Source organism: Alosa pseudoharengus, unplaced genomic scaffold, assembly GCF_046254945.1.
Source record: "Alosa pseudoharengus isolate Yale_2024_CS ecotype anadromous, Long Island Sound unplaced genomic scaffold, YU_APseudo_1.1 YU_APseudo_1.1_scf_23, whole genome shotgun sequence".
NCBI lineage: Eukaryota > Metazoa > Chordata > Actinopteri > Clupeiformes > Clupeidae > Alosa > Alosa pseudoharengus.
The window spans coordinates 14,863,576-14,877,840 of NW_027468685.1; the positions used below are offsets into that span (position 1 = coordinate 14,863,576).

General features: G+C 38.1%; 1 protein-coding gene across 2 annotated transcripts; it reads right to left on the reverse strand.

The window, feature by feature from the left end:
- Nucleotides 1–2,291: 2,291 nt before the first annotated feature.
- Nucleotides 2,292–13,720, reverse strand: LOC143140692 (uncharacterized). 2 transcript variants are annotated; one of them, XM_076301740.1, is made up of 14 exons: nucleotides 13,608–13,720; nucleotides 11,922–11,975; nucleotides 10,874–11,149; nucleotides 10,212–10,526; nucleotides 8,174–8,485; nucleotides 7,761–7,817; nucleotides 7,323–7,478; nucleotides 6,835–6,876; nucleotides 6,074–6,199; nucleotides 5,415–5,489; nucleotides 5,156–5,257; nucleotides 4,760–4,843; nucleotides 3,747–3,848; nucleotides 2,292–2,973 (listed from the first exon to the last, which is right to left on the reverse strand). In XM_076301740.1, exons 1-14 carry the CDS (start codon nucleotides 13,654–13,656, stop codon nucleotides 2,843–2,845), a joined length of 1,881 nt encoding a protein of 626 aa, XP_076157855.1. In that variant the 5' UTR covers nucleotides 13,657–13,720; the 3' UTR covers nucleotides 2,292–2,842. The 2 variants fall into 2 exon arrangements, with proteins under 2 accessions (XP_076157855.1, XP_076157854.1); XM_076301739.1 differs by having other exon boundaries at nucleotides 2,294–2,973; nucleotides 6,745–6,876.
- Between the last annotated feature and the right edge of the window lie 545 nt (nucleotides 13,721–14,265).

Genomic DNA, 14,265 nt, shown 5'->3' on the forward strand with positions numbered 1-14,265 from the left:
TGTTCAGAGCAATGAAATGAATTGTTAGAAAGGAAAAGTGACAGCTGTTTGATTCTTGTGTCTACATTAAACTAGTGCAAGGGTTAGGGAGTTTTGTGAACTGCACAAACTAACCCTGTTTGGCAAACAATGAAACATAATGTGAGGAAAGTTCAAAGGTCCGGTGCAGAAACGATGACAGCATGATCAGGAAAGAGCCTTTCAGCATGTGCTGATGCAGAGATCAAACTCCCATAGCCCTATAAAGTCTTAAATTACAGGTGTGTTGGCTCAAGGTCGCAGGTAACCGCTCACTTTTACTAATATCTAAAACAGACTTTGATGTCATGCGGCTGGGAAAAGTCCCATGCTTCATTCCTGTGTTTGAAGCGGTGATCATTTAGAGTAAATCATCATTGAATCCAGTGTATGGTGGAATACCACATTGTTGTAAATAGTTGACTGTTCAACAATAAACTGCCCCTACATTGCTGTGCATGACTGTGAGCAAGTGCAGAATCTGTGGCATATGCAAATTAATAGTAATGTATGGTACTGAAATGTTACAACTCAACAGTAATGTTACGGTAATGTTGCATTACTGTAATGTTAAAACACAAACATATTCATATATGTTCATATATTCAAACATAACAGTCTAACAGTCAAACTGCAAATGACAGATCCACATCCCTAGAAGCATAAAAAAGGTAATATTGATTATAAGACCTTAAAAAAATTGCTCAGCTCTAAGATTTTTGTTTTTAAGACTGACAGAGTCACAATTCAAGGAATTAGTTTTGAAATGTTCCATTACAATTTAAACCCTAGTACGTAAGTAAGATTCTAGTTGTCAGCTTAACATATGACTTACATAGTGTGATAATACTAGTTGTCCTTAATCTCACAAACATTCACTTGTGTGTGTGTGTGTGTGTGTATGTGTGTGTGTGTGTGTGTGTGTGTTTCTGTATGTGTGTGAGAGACAAAGTATACGTACAGACTGTGACAGAGTGAGAGAGAGAAAGAGAGTGAGAGAGAGAGAGTGAGAGAGATACTGTTATATGACTGTATGTTGTATATTATGCTGTTACATCTTTCTATGTTATTTCATGTTCTGATGTTTTCTACAGTATGTTTCTGCATTGTACATGCTTTGGCAAAAATGTTTCATTTTGAATGGACATGCCAAAAGGCATATATAATTGAATTGAGAGAGAGAGAGAGAGAGAAAGAGAGAGAAACACAGAGAGAGAGGGGGCTGTGTGTGTTTGAGTTCATTTAGGCCATTGCAGTAAAATGTATGTGATTGAGAATGGGTTATAAAATCAACAACTCTGCAGACACAATGTGTGTGTGTGTGTGTGTGTGTGTGTGTGTGTGTGTGTGTGTGTGTGTGTGTGTGTGTGTGTGTGTGTGTGTGTGTGTGTGTGTGTGTGTGTGTGTGTGTATGTGTGTGTGTTTGTACATGTGTGCATGCGTATGTGTGTGTACGTGTGTATGTGTGTGTGTGTCAGTAGAGAGAGCATTCAGTGATGGCGGGTGGGCTGGAATTGTTTTTTGCATGTGAAAGAGCTTGTGCTTCTTAAGGGATTTGTTAATTATGCTATGCTTTACAGTAATCTTAAAGCAAACTGCACACACTTCAAAAAAATGATTTAAAATGTCAAAAGTTCATCTTTGCCTTTATGCAATCATGCACTACCACAGCAAAAGGAAGTGCATTTACCAAAAACCTCATGATCAAAATGAAAGTCCTTTTCCAAAGAAGGCCTGAAGTAAGAAACCTTTAAATAAATCCATACTAACACAGGTGTTATAATGCGCCAGATTGCACAACCTGTTTCAATGACGAACAGTTCATGTTTATATACATTAACATATGCAATGATGCTTTAGTAACAGGGCAGAACTTCAAATTGTGTGTGATACCTTATTTGCACCTGTAAACAGCTTCTGACTGTTTTGCATCAATTCTTTCTATATTAAACTCAGTAACACCAAAGCTATTCCTATCATGCTATGGAAATGGTTGATGGCTTTCAAATGTTTGTTAACTTCTCAGATTATCCTTAATGGTCACCTTTGATAATTCACTGTTGTTAACATTAATTTAATCAAATTAATAATTGGTTATAATAATCATTATAATAATTTATATAATACATTCTAATGGTTTTCTGTATGTGTTTTCTCAAGAGGATGTCAAGTATTGTTCAGAAACTATAGATCCACTTGCATGTACACAGCGCCATGCTGTGGCCAATTCAAGAAAAAATAGTCTACACATACCAAAAGTTTTTACAATTTTTTACAAATTTTAATTTAAAAGTAGATTATTTACAAAGTACAAATTGCAGTCATATAAACAATAGAACATTACTGGACAGAATTGTAAACGGAGACACATCTTGACAATTGCTATTGAATGTTATTGAGTCAATTCGGTCTTACAATTTTGGCCAGATTCCTAATCTGCAGCCTTCCTTTAATTCTAATAAATAACCTTTAATTCAACTGCTGTACCTGTGGTGTGAGCAAAGCATGATATGTATTTGGATATGAGTACTGGGTAGTTGTTGCGAACCCCACCTCAAGGCCAGACAATAGCAGGTAGTTGACCACTTCATCATGGTCAGTCATCTCATCAGTCTCATCATTCCATGCAGTGCAGCTGACCACATTGTCATAGTAACAGGCTGAGGACTACCTATCACTGTATGTGGCTAACCATGTTGTCATGGTAACAGTCTGAGGACCCCCCCCCCCCCAAATCAGGCCAGGTCAACCCAGGTCACCACAGGCCAGGTCACTGCATGCATGTGAGCACATCATCATGGTCCCAGTCTCTAAGGACTCTCCATCACTGCAAGTAGCTAACCACGTCGTCATAGTCACAGTCAGATGACTCGTCCTCCGCATCTGGGGGCTCCATGCTCACGGGGGAGTAGATGGGGGAGTCTTCTCCACTAGAGGGGCTTTCTACCGCCACCCCTGAACAGAACCAAAGATAGATAGATAGATAGATTGATAGATAGATAGATAGATAGATAGATTGATAGATAGATAGATAGATAGATAGATAGATAGATAGATAGATTGATAGAGAAAGCATTTATAATTTTTAATTCCTAGAGAGGCCTGAAATCTAGTTAAATGGGTAGGAGTGCTTTAGTGCCCAGACATGTGAATATGGCTCTTTTCTAGTTTAGATTTGTGCCAGATTATGGGCAGGGCTGCTCCTGTAAACTTGATAGGTTATATAGTAAAAAATATAAAGCTGCATAAAAAGTTGTGTTTTATTACAAAAGCCAACTTACACTTTACAATACTTGCATATTGACTGACCACATATTTTGGTCACTTGTAATCATTTTATATTCAGATTTTTGCTACATTGGACTTGTTGACCAATTGTAATTGACCAATCATTTAAGACTGATCAACTACTACAGTATATTGGGAAAGTTAATTTGCAGATATCTTAAATTTGCAAACATTAAATAATGTTGTATACTGTGCATTTTATGTAATATCAATCAAACTACAGTTAGGCCATTTTATTTCAGTAAATAAACAAAAAAAAGTGCAATATAAAAATGATTTATGAATATTCATCCAAATAAAGGACATCTGTTTCTGCTAATAAACTTTTCACTTCCACATTTGTAAGTACAGCTCAGGTCCTCTGGGGTGAGAGGTGTGTAGTGGTTAAACGGTCCTCTCTGTATAGAGGTCATGGTTCAATTGTGAATGTCCTTATCTACCCTGGCTGAAATTGTGTGTTGCTGTGAGCAGGCGTCTGCGATCTCCTGTATGGTTTCCATCATGTAGCAGGAAGTCATCTGTCTGGTCATAAATTGGTGCTTCTGAGAGACAACAACAGAAATGTGGAAGACAACCTGCTGTCAAGAGGATTCATTTTTGAGCAAGATATTCACAACAATGTTAGTGACTGTTTTTACGTTTATGTTTATGGTGTTTATGGTGTTTATCCAACATTACACAACATTAGAATAACTAACAACAACAACAACAGTGTCTGTATCAGTTTAAAACATTTAAAATATAATTTAAATAATGATAATCCTAATAATGATGACAATTTTCACAATAACAATAACTTTTCACGGCATACGTTGTTTTCAGAACAATGTGAGTGATTGTCTATCACTCCAGATTGTGGTAGATATGTTACTTCCTCTAATAGTCATGGGAGGTGCCGAGCCATCGAGCCATTTGTGTCACCAGCAAACCCTTTCATACAGAGAGACTTACAGTATAGATAGGTTGGACATTTGTATCCACATATGCTGCTTATTACCTAGGCCAAGTTGTTGAACTAAAATTACACACCCTGATAGCAGCAATAAGCTTTGCTGTGAGTGAGTTTAACTTAAAAAGGTTAATGTATGCAATTGGCTCATTCACTCCCTGCACTCTCCATCTCAAGCTGATGTGTGGTGAGTGTTCTGGCACATAATGGCTGCTGTGCATCAACTATGTTGGTGCTACACATTGGTGGTGGTCAGTGAGGTTTCCCCTTTACTGTAAAGCACTTTGAGTGCCGAGAAAAGCGCTACATAAATGTAACGTGTTGTTGTTGTTGTTGTTGTTGTTGTTGTTGTTGTTGTTGTTGTTGTTGTTGTTGTTGTTGTTATAGCAGGTGTGTTGATCTGACCATATCCCATCTAAATCAATGTGATGACACCAAAAGTAGCTGCCAAAAGTAAGAAGAAGGTACAGTAGGAGATAGTGGCTGTAAGGGTGAGCGTCTCACCTATGTCTGGTAGTGCAGAGCTGGCGGCTCCTGTGTTCTCATAGCATTCACCAGAGGAAGTGCTGGAAGAGTCAAAGGAATCCACTGCCACACAGAAGACAAGTTTAAGTCAGTTTGCTTCTTTCAATAATGTAAACAGTAAGCATTCATGTTTAACGTAATGTTAAACAGCAAATTAGATTTATATTTTTTATTGCTGTGTTTTACATTTGTTTCTTTAGTTTTGTAAACACCAAGCACTTGTTAGGCTCAAACCTATTAAACCTACTAACATCAGCAGTAAACATGTTGAAAATAAATATTGTACGGAATATGGAAAAGTTACAACAAGGTATGCAATATAAATCCTAAACCATGACAGTCCACTGAAAGTAAATGTGTTCTGTTACCAGTTACCTGTGCCTGCATAGCTTGTCCTGTTTGGCTGACAGTTGTCCACTAACGGGGGACCATAATACCCAGCATGCAATGTGGCCATGTCCTCAGGAGGGTTGCAAGCTAAAATAAGATTATAACCTCAGTGGGGGATATCACATCTAAACACGGTAGATAAAAATTACCACTGAAATGTATGATTCCAGGTTTCTTGTAAATGGGGATTTTAAGAATGTTTGTAGTCGTGATTAAAGTCATTGAAAGGTTCCAGTTTACTCACCTTCCTCTGTGAGACTGCTCATGTGTGAAACTCCTGCAGTAGGGGTTCTTCTTTCTGAGCTGTATTTCCGTGAATCTGCAGACAAAAAAACATAGATAAGAGCACCCACAAAATCATGAACAATCATAGTCAGTGGGTAGACATTTCTCCAACTCCAGTTGAAATGTCAGATGAATCATTTGCTTTTGTATATTTGTGCAGAAGAGAATGTAATTCAGTGTTAAATGACAGTGATGAATGTAGAATTCCAGTGTTATGTATGAGATTGTGTGAGCGATTATGTGAATGTATGAGATTCCAAAACATCAGAAATTAAATGAATACAGTTAACCGCCCCTCCCAGGCCTAGTAGAAATATAAGTACTTTTGTAGGAAAGTATTTCATCTGCCGACTTAAATTGAGGTGGTTCACTTTTTTGAATGTTTTTTTTTTTGAACAAATATTGTCAGTTCTGTTTTGGTTATGGGTTTTGGTACTGGTTTGGTTTAAGTCATAGTGTCGTTCTGCACTTCAAAATTCATCCCTTCTTTTCATCTGTAATTATGACTCACCATGGCTAACTTCACAGTTTTCTTTCTGTCTTTGCTTTTGTACTAGATGTCTTATGATACACTCATCATCAACAACACTTGAGCTGACATGAAGACCAGCCACTCACTGCGGAAGGTGGAGAGAGGGTGGGCAAGCTCGACACTCAGGCTTCCATCATGGTCCGTGTCACAGGAAACCGAGCTGTCAATGCTGCTCTGGGGGTAATACGAAGGGGCGGAGGCACTCATCTCCACTGGACATAAGAAAGAGCAGAAACAGGTCAAGAGAACGTGTCTGCCAGCTCTTTATGAAAGCAAAGAAAACAAATAATTGAATGTATAAAATGCTGTGTCAGAGCATGCGTATGAGTCAAGCTGTGTGAACTGCGGAGTAGGGTGCACACAACAACACTAAGGTTGTGGGGTCGATGCAGGGCACAAACAAACTGATAAATATGTGTATCTACCTGCTAAGTATCTACTAGATGTAAATGTGTTCCTTTGCACTTTGCCTGATGCAAATGTGTAATCCGGCACTGTCTGACTAAAGTAACACAATGTAGGAATTCCCCTCGTCACTTTTCAACCCACTGGGTATCCATTTAGTGTCACTAAAGGGGTATGCAACTCATCAAAAGGGTCATGCTCCATGCTCCATGTTACATAGTGCAATATCAAGCTCAGGGCGTGCATTGGCAACATTCTCCTTATTTGTAAGTCAGGCATCAAAATGAGTTTGAAAACGTATGTAAAAGAACTACATTGTGTTGCTTTAATGGACTGTAAATGTTTAATGTACTCGAGTGATCGGTGTGGTCTGCCTCGAAGTTGTTGCTGATGACGTTGACCAAGTCGATGCCGTCTCTGTAGACATTCTCATGGCGCTCACCTGAGCTCTGAAGCTCACGGTTTTTCCGTTGAATCAAAAGCTCTGTCGACGGCACAAGTATTAGTTTAGAACAGCTCAGATGAAGGTGCATACAGTATTCTGTTGAAGAAGAAGTTCTACCAAGTACAGTTCAACATACAGTATGAGCATAGTGAAATGCTGTAAATGTGTGTTGAACCAGAGCCAGATCAATTGGACTTCAAACAGGAATATACAGTACAAATTTACTTTTTAAATTTTTATTCAATTTTCCAAAGCAACTTACTATGTCAATTATGTTTGTCAGTTATGTCAATTACAAGAACATTGTTACATTGTCCCCGGAGCAACTCAGGGTTACAGTAAGCACCTGGCTCAAAGGCACAAGGGCGGAAGCCGGGAAATTAACCCACAACTTTTCTGGCTGTTGCATGCTAGCCCAGCTCCTTAACCACTACGCTACTAACGGCCATGCTACGCTACCACATATGAGAAAAAATATCACCCACTGTCTTGCCTCCTGTGTCGGCAGCAGATGATGATGTTTGCAATCAGGGCGATGAGGAGGGCTGCCGATAGAGCCACACAGGCCAGCTGCTCTGGAGAGAGGGGGATCAGTGGCTCACCGGCCCTCACCAAGACTGTGCTCGCAGATGGAGAAACGTCTGGACAAACAAAATTAGAGAAATGATAGTCACAGTTCATCATAATAAGGTCATGTGATAAAACTAAACAGCACATATACAGAAATATACATAAACAGATAGATGATCACAGAATACAGAAAAAACAAAGAGTCACGCATATCTACTATAGACAACATAAAAAAAACATTAAACCTATAAATCTTTTATATTCTTAAGCAGATGTTTGACATGTCATTTAGCCAGGCATATATGGTTTGCAGCCCTTTAGAGAATCGAGCTGTGGTATTAGTGCAGTCTTGCCTTTTGGTGTTGTCATCGTCGTGTCCAGAGTAGGGGTTGGAGGCAGCCCAAGAGAGTCTGAAAGCAGAGGGCGGGAAAGTGTATTCGGATATCTGACTCTAATTTATCATTTGGCATCATGGACAGTCTTTTTGACGGCCTTGGGACCAGACAGGGGATAAACATAAGACATAAAACACAATACAAATACACCACACAAATAGGATGCATACCGTATTAATTAATTAATATTAATTTATATGTAGGCCTATAAGGGTATTTAAAATAAGCTTGAACCAAGCTTTATAACATTTGCACCTGTTTCCACAAATTTCAGTTAAAACTTGTATTTCAGGATATGACCCAAAAGTAAAACAATATGTGCCAAGGAAGAAATCACTAGATTTTCAATTAGTTAAATTGGAAACACTTACTTGAGCAAATTAATCCTGCGGCTTTTGAGTCAGTGCAAAGAACTGGGCTGTTGGCAAATTCTTGACAGTGCCACAAACTAGTGTGATCAGGATAACACACATAATACCACTTGGTGCTATTGTCGTGGGTGAACTGCGGATTGAATGCAGAAAACTGGACAGCTCTCCCACAGTTTAGCATTGAACACACAATGTTGGCTTCTTCCTTGGCCCAGCAGGTATCACACACTGTTCCCCATGTCCCATTTCGATGGATCTCTACCCGACCTGAGCACCGATCAAGACCTCCTGACAGCCTGACATCCTTAAACTCTACAATAAGGTGAGAGAAGACAATGACTTAATGACAAGATGAAAATTATTGTGATTATTATGGCTCTGCCAACAAGAGCCCCACAAAACTATTTGTGTATAGTGATCATGCTACTGCATGAGCTGTAGCAGTTATACTGTAAAGTGTCTTGAGTTGTTATTGTTACAGTAAAATATAATTTAATTAAAATAAATACATAAATAACTGAATAAACAAACAAACAAAATGTATAAAAGAATAAATACACACACACGCAACTGTCCTTTTTGACTGAGATGACCCATCCAAAAAATAAAAATACATTTCAGGGATTTAAGTTATCGCTTTGACAAATATCCGTCAATTTATTTCCGTAGAGGACACGCGTCTTGTTGTACAAAAAACGAACTATCGCGGTTCTCCTGCCTCTGTCATTCACGCATTCTCATAGAAAGCGAAAGTAGCCTCTGCTATGCCAGAGCGCAGATAGGTGGCGCGTCCTAAATGTCAGCTGGAATAGTGATGTGAGTCGACGAGAGATGTCTAGGGATGTGACAGGTGAGCTAGATGAAACTTTGAGAATTTAAAATTCAGATTGTGTTAGAAAAAAGCGTTGACAAACCTCTATTAGTGCAGCTATGTAGCCTAATAGAAGCTCCTTCCAATGTTGTTAACGTGAGCGATATTATAAACCACTTGCATTTTTGCATGTGAAAAATTAGACATGTAGCCTAGGCTATATCGAGTCTATTTGATGGAGAATATGTGAAGTTTGAACCATTAAGATGGGCAAAAGGTGAAGCAAATAGGCAGACGTTATAGGCCTAACCTGAAGGCTAATGAATAACTTTAGACAACAGGTGTTCCTAAACTGGCAGCATGGGGCGTTCAGAAACGAAAGCTGATGATTGACATTATACTGCTGCTGTTTTAAAAAATAAAATAAAAACTTTCTAAATAGCCTCATCTGGAGTGTCCCTACAGAGCACAGTATAACATGTAAGCTAATGTAAACACTGTTCTGACAACATTAGCCTATTGGTTTAGACAAACTAAACAGCAGAATCTGCATAGGGTGCAGATTAAAACATTTGAAATCAATTTTGCAAACCTGGTCTATTTTTTTTTAATTTAACAATGTCTGAAATATTGTTTGTCTCAAACAAGTTTATTTATAGTTTGGTCCAACAAAGACAATCTTAACATGGGCTCTAAAAGGCTCCTGGGCTGGTCTGTGGTAAAAGTGTCAAAGGCTGAAATTACTAGCAGTGCATATGAATAAACCATTGTCTGAGTAGGCTATTATGATAAAATATAGCCTAAATTTGTTGTCAGCTTTTAAGAGTAAGCTATCAATGCACACAAAATGAGTAGGCTAATGTATCAGGGCTCAGGCATAGGCCAGACTGTTTAAGTTCTGAAAATGGGCTGGATATAGGCCAGCCATCTTCAAAAATGTCTGATAACCTTATATGGTACAGATTTAGTCTTTGCTTTAAGCTCTGAACAATGTCCAAACCAAAATGTCAAAAACAAAGAAAACTCAAAAAGATAGCAAACACCCAAATGATGTTACTGTAAAGAAAATAAATAGCCATATGTAATTTATTAATTTATATAATATTCTTTAACCCCCCCTTTTTTCCTTTAATCCCCCCTTTTTTCAGAAAAGAGCAATGACCCCTGAACATTTTATTTATAAAATATTCTTTACCCCTATTAAAGATTGCTGAATATGAGCCATACCTGAGCACACCACCCCAGCATCCTCCTTGTGTCCACAGTCATCTGTGCCTCTCCGACCGGGACACTCCCATAGGTTCCCTTCATGGCCAGTGCAGTTCAGATTGTCCAATAGGATGGAGCCATGGCCTGGGCCGAAGCGACCATCTTGTCCCATCGCCATGACAGCGTAGCCACAGCCCAGCTGAGCGCACACAATGTTGGCGTCGTTCAGGTCCCAGTCATCATCACACACCGTGCCCCACTCCTTTCCCTGCCATACTTCCACACGCCCTCCGCAACGATGATCTGCACCAACCAGCTGAACTTTACTATGTCCTGGAGTCAAAGGCGGAGAAGACAATGATGCATATTTATTCCCCTTTAAAAATGCAAAGATGCATATGTATTCCCCTTTAGGATGTTTTGTGACTTGTGTTAGTAATTGTGGTCAGCAAGTTGAAATCCAGTTGTTTGCCATCTGCCCCTGGTAGCTTTATCTGATGGTAGATCAATATCAATATCAAGGAGTGAATTGTGGTCATTCCAGACTTTGTGAGGAAAAAATTAAGGAGTGAATTGTGGTCATTCCAGACTTTTACTCTACAAGTCTATCAGGTATGATTGTATGGTAAATCTCAGCCTCATGACTCTTATTATTAGTATATCACTGCTTTACTTCTTACCACATATGACTTTGGTCAAGACTTTACAGTCATTGGCCACCACCTCTGAGCAGTTCTCCAGTCCTGTGTGACTGACTTGGAGGCAGTGAGACAGACACGTGCTGTTGGGCGGTGCCGATGTCTCACTGAAACGGTCCGCTTCTCCGCAGTTCAGGGACTGGCAGATCTGCTGTGTGAGGGTCAACCTCAGCTCCTGGGTCAGGGTGACATTTGACTCCATGTCCCTCTGTAGAGTCCAAGTGCATGTCTGCTTCAGCAAGGTCACCCGGGGATAAGCTGTTACGGATGTCAGGCAGAAAACTCCAGAGTTAGTCTAGTTTGAGCTAGAATATATTTAAGCATCCACTGCAGCACAAACTCCAATGTTACTAGTACTGCACACAACTGCCACAGCACTATCTAACACAAAGAGCACTAGAGTGTTATACAGATATCCCTCTTCTCTTGTCAACCCCATGACAAATAATAAGATCTTAATGGAATGTTTTTATGATAACACATCTTCCCAAGTATTTTGCTCTACATCTGATTTGTCTGACAAGTAGCTGATTTAAATAAAATAGCATTTATGACACCCCTTCTCTTTTTTTCAAATACAATGGGCTAGATTATACCCCAGATACAGGCCATTGTTTTTTCACAGCAACCAGAAACTGATCTAGGATATCAGCTGCACCTGCAAAAAACCTTCAATATGAAGTGCAATCCGCTACAACAGAAAACCACATCCTGTCACTCTGCAGAACAATTACAGGGAGGTTTTCAGCAGGAGTAGGAGGTGAAAGCTCAACTTAGCCAATGGTTTAGTTCTGCACCAGTTATTGTACAATTCACGGTGCAGTTCAGATGCAGAATCATTCAGTAAATTCAGAATGTGTCATAGGTGTCATCTGCAGAAGCTGTTGCTACTGTTCTACTGCATAATAGTCTATTATTGTCATATTTCTTCCTCTCTGTGAAGTGTTTAGAGTGTTTAGAGTGTTTCACTACAATAAAATGTGTCAGTTTGTCTTTAAAACACTTTTTAAAAATGTAATTAATTACTTACGTTCTTCCTTAGTCAGAGTTGTTACTGCAGTTGGACTGGTGAGATTCTGGTGTGCTGGAAAATATATATATTTTATAATATTGTATATACATATATATTATTCTTAATTAAAATGTAATCAAAATGTGCACCAAACATGTCTTGTTAGGTAATAAAATAGTTATTAAAAAGGTATCGCACACTCTGGCTCTATGTGTTTCTGTTTATTGTACTCAATATATAATATTGTATGCATATGGTAATATAATGTATAGTGTAATATGTTTCAGCCTTCATATTTTCTTAACATCACATCAAACTTCTTGTCACATTTATTACAGATATTAGAACTCAAGGAGTAATATTCTATTCTTCTGGCCTGTGAAATTTTCAGTCTCAGACCAATGACACATGCTCCTCATCCCTGGTGGGAAGGATACTTATTGATGATTTTGATAATTTAAGTCCACTAGTATTGTTCACTTATATTGTTAACAAACCAGATAAAGTGGTAAAGTGAAATAACAATTTTATCACGTACATGGTATTGGTAATTGAAAACAATTCTGACAAAACAAAAAGACAAATTAGACAAATTAATTTACAGTTCATACTAAAATGTAATTATTTATGTATTATCAATTGTAAGGTAGTCAATTTGTTATATGTAACAAACGATAATATATATTTATGATGCTATTTAAAGAGCCCATGCTGTACCATAGATAAATAAATACAGTAAAAATCATTGTTTTACCCCAGGGACAAGAATGAAAAAGTATAGGTATACGATGAAACCAAGTAAGGGTATTTATCTATGAATGAAACATGTTACATCATTGCCACTTTTTAAGGACTATAAATTGAGCTATTCCCACATAGATTTTTGTGTTCCTACTAGCTACCCCACATACCATTTTAGTCCTATGAAAATGACCAAAAAATGTGACCACACTTTTGTTTTATCATTAATATCTCCATGTGCATTAGTTGCGGATACTTTAAATATTGGCTCAAAATGAATTAAGTATTGAATATGCAGACAAAATACTGATTGATGCCATGTGGGTACTCAATATCACCAGTTTTGCATTTTGTTCCAAATAGGGCCTATATAAAACTAATGGGCATGCAGTACACATTTTTAATGATCCAATCATACTAAGAACATGTTTGGGCAAGCTAGGAATAAAGCTTTTTACGATATTAATGTCCAAACATGGCCTCCATGATGAGACATTTTTAAGAGTGTAAAATTTATGACAAATCACGGGTGAATTATTTTTCAAAAATGTTGAAATGGAACAAAAACATTTTACAGGTCTTAAGTTTTGGGACCTAAACATTACTGTAGATGACAAATTTTGAGCAAAATCTGAGATGGTGCAGCAACCATTTTCCTGGACTCTGTCTGATTTTATATGGAATGACCAATTTATAACTCATTCGTCAACAGTATAAAAGCAGTATTCAACAGAATGAATAATGCTGAATGATGTACCATTAACTCAAGAAAGCATAACAGTCTGAAATCATTATAATTAGGTATCTAAATATAATTTTAACAGTATCAATAGCAACGTCCCTTACACCATCATGTGAAGTATCACAATGAACTTGTGCATATATCTCTGGATACACATTTAACATACAACAAATTCATTGGTGTTTTTTCTAGAATATAAAAAAACAATTTGTTGACCTTACCTCCACATCTAAGGATCTGGAAGAACATGATTAATTTCAACAAATACATCCTTTTCTGCTAAAAACCTGACATGAGCAAAGTGCGAGGAGAAAGAATGCATCGAGGGAGGAAACAAAATGACAGTGGCATTGTTTTTTTCAACTGCAGTTTCCTGTGTCTCTCCTTTTGTGTCGTGTGATGGTATTCTAATTTACATGCTTGTGGTTTCAGGAAGATTCTGTGTACGATTGAGAAGTTTAGTTTCTCTAAACAGGTTTTAGGGGAGGATATGATAATCACAATCAGAAGCACGGCTCCTACAAAACGTTTATAGCCTGTATGTAAATGATGTTGTAATGACTTATGTTTGAGGGGAAACCAGTGTTGCAAATGTAACCGGGTGGACTTCTGCGTTGTGTTGTGTATTCATAAAGTTGACCCAAGCGAGCACTGGGTACTGTCACAAAGCTTTATTCTGCAATTTGCACACAAACACAGCCAAACAACCGTGGTGAGTTCCACAATAGCTCTTTCAACTCCTCCCTCAATATACATATTAAACAAGCCAAAATGCAAAAATGCATTTAAAATAAAGAATAAAAACATAGCACCTGCACACAAGCACAGCAAAACAACCGTGGCGAGTTCCATAATACATCATTTTAACTCCTGAAGTTC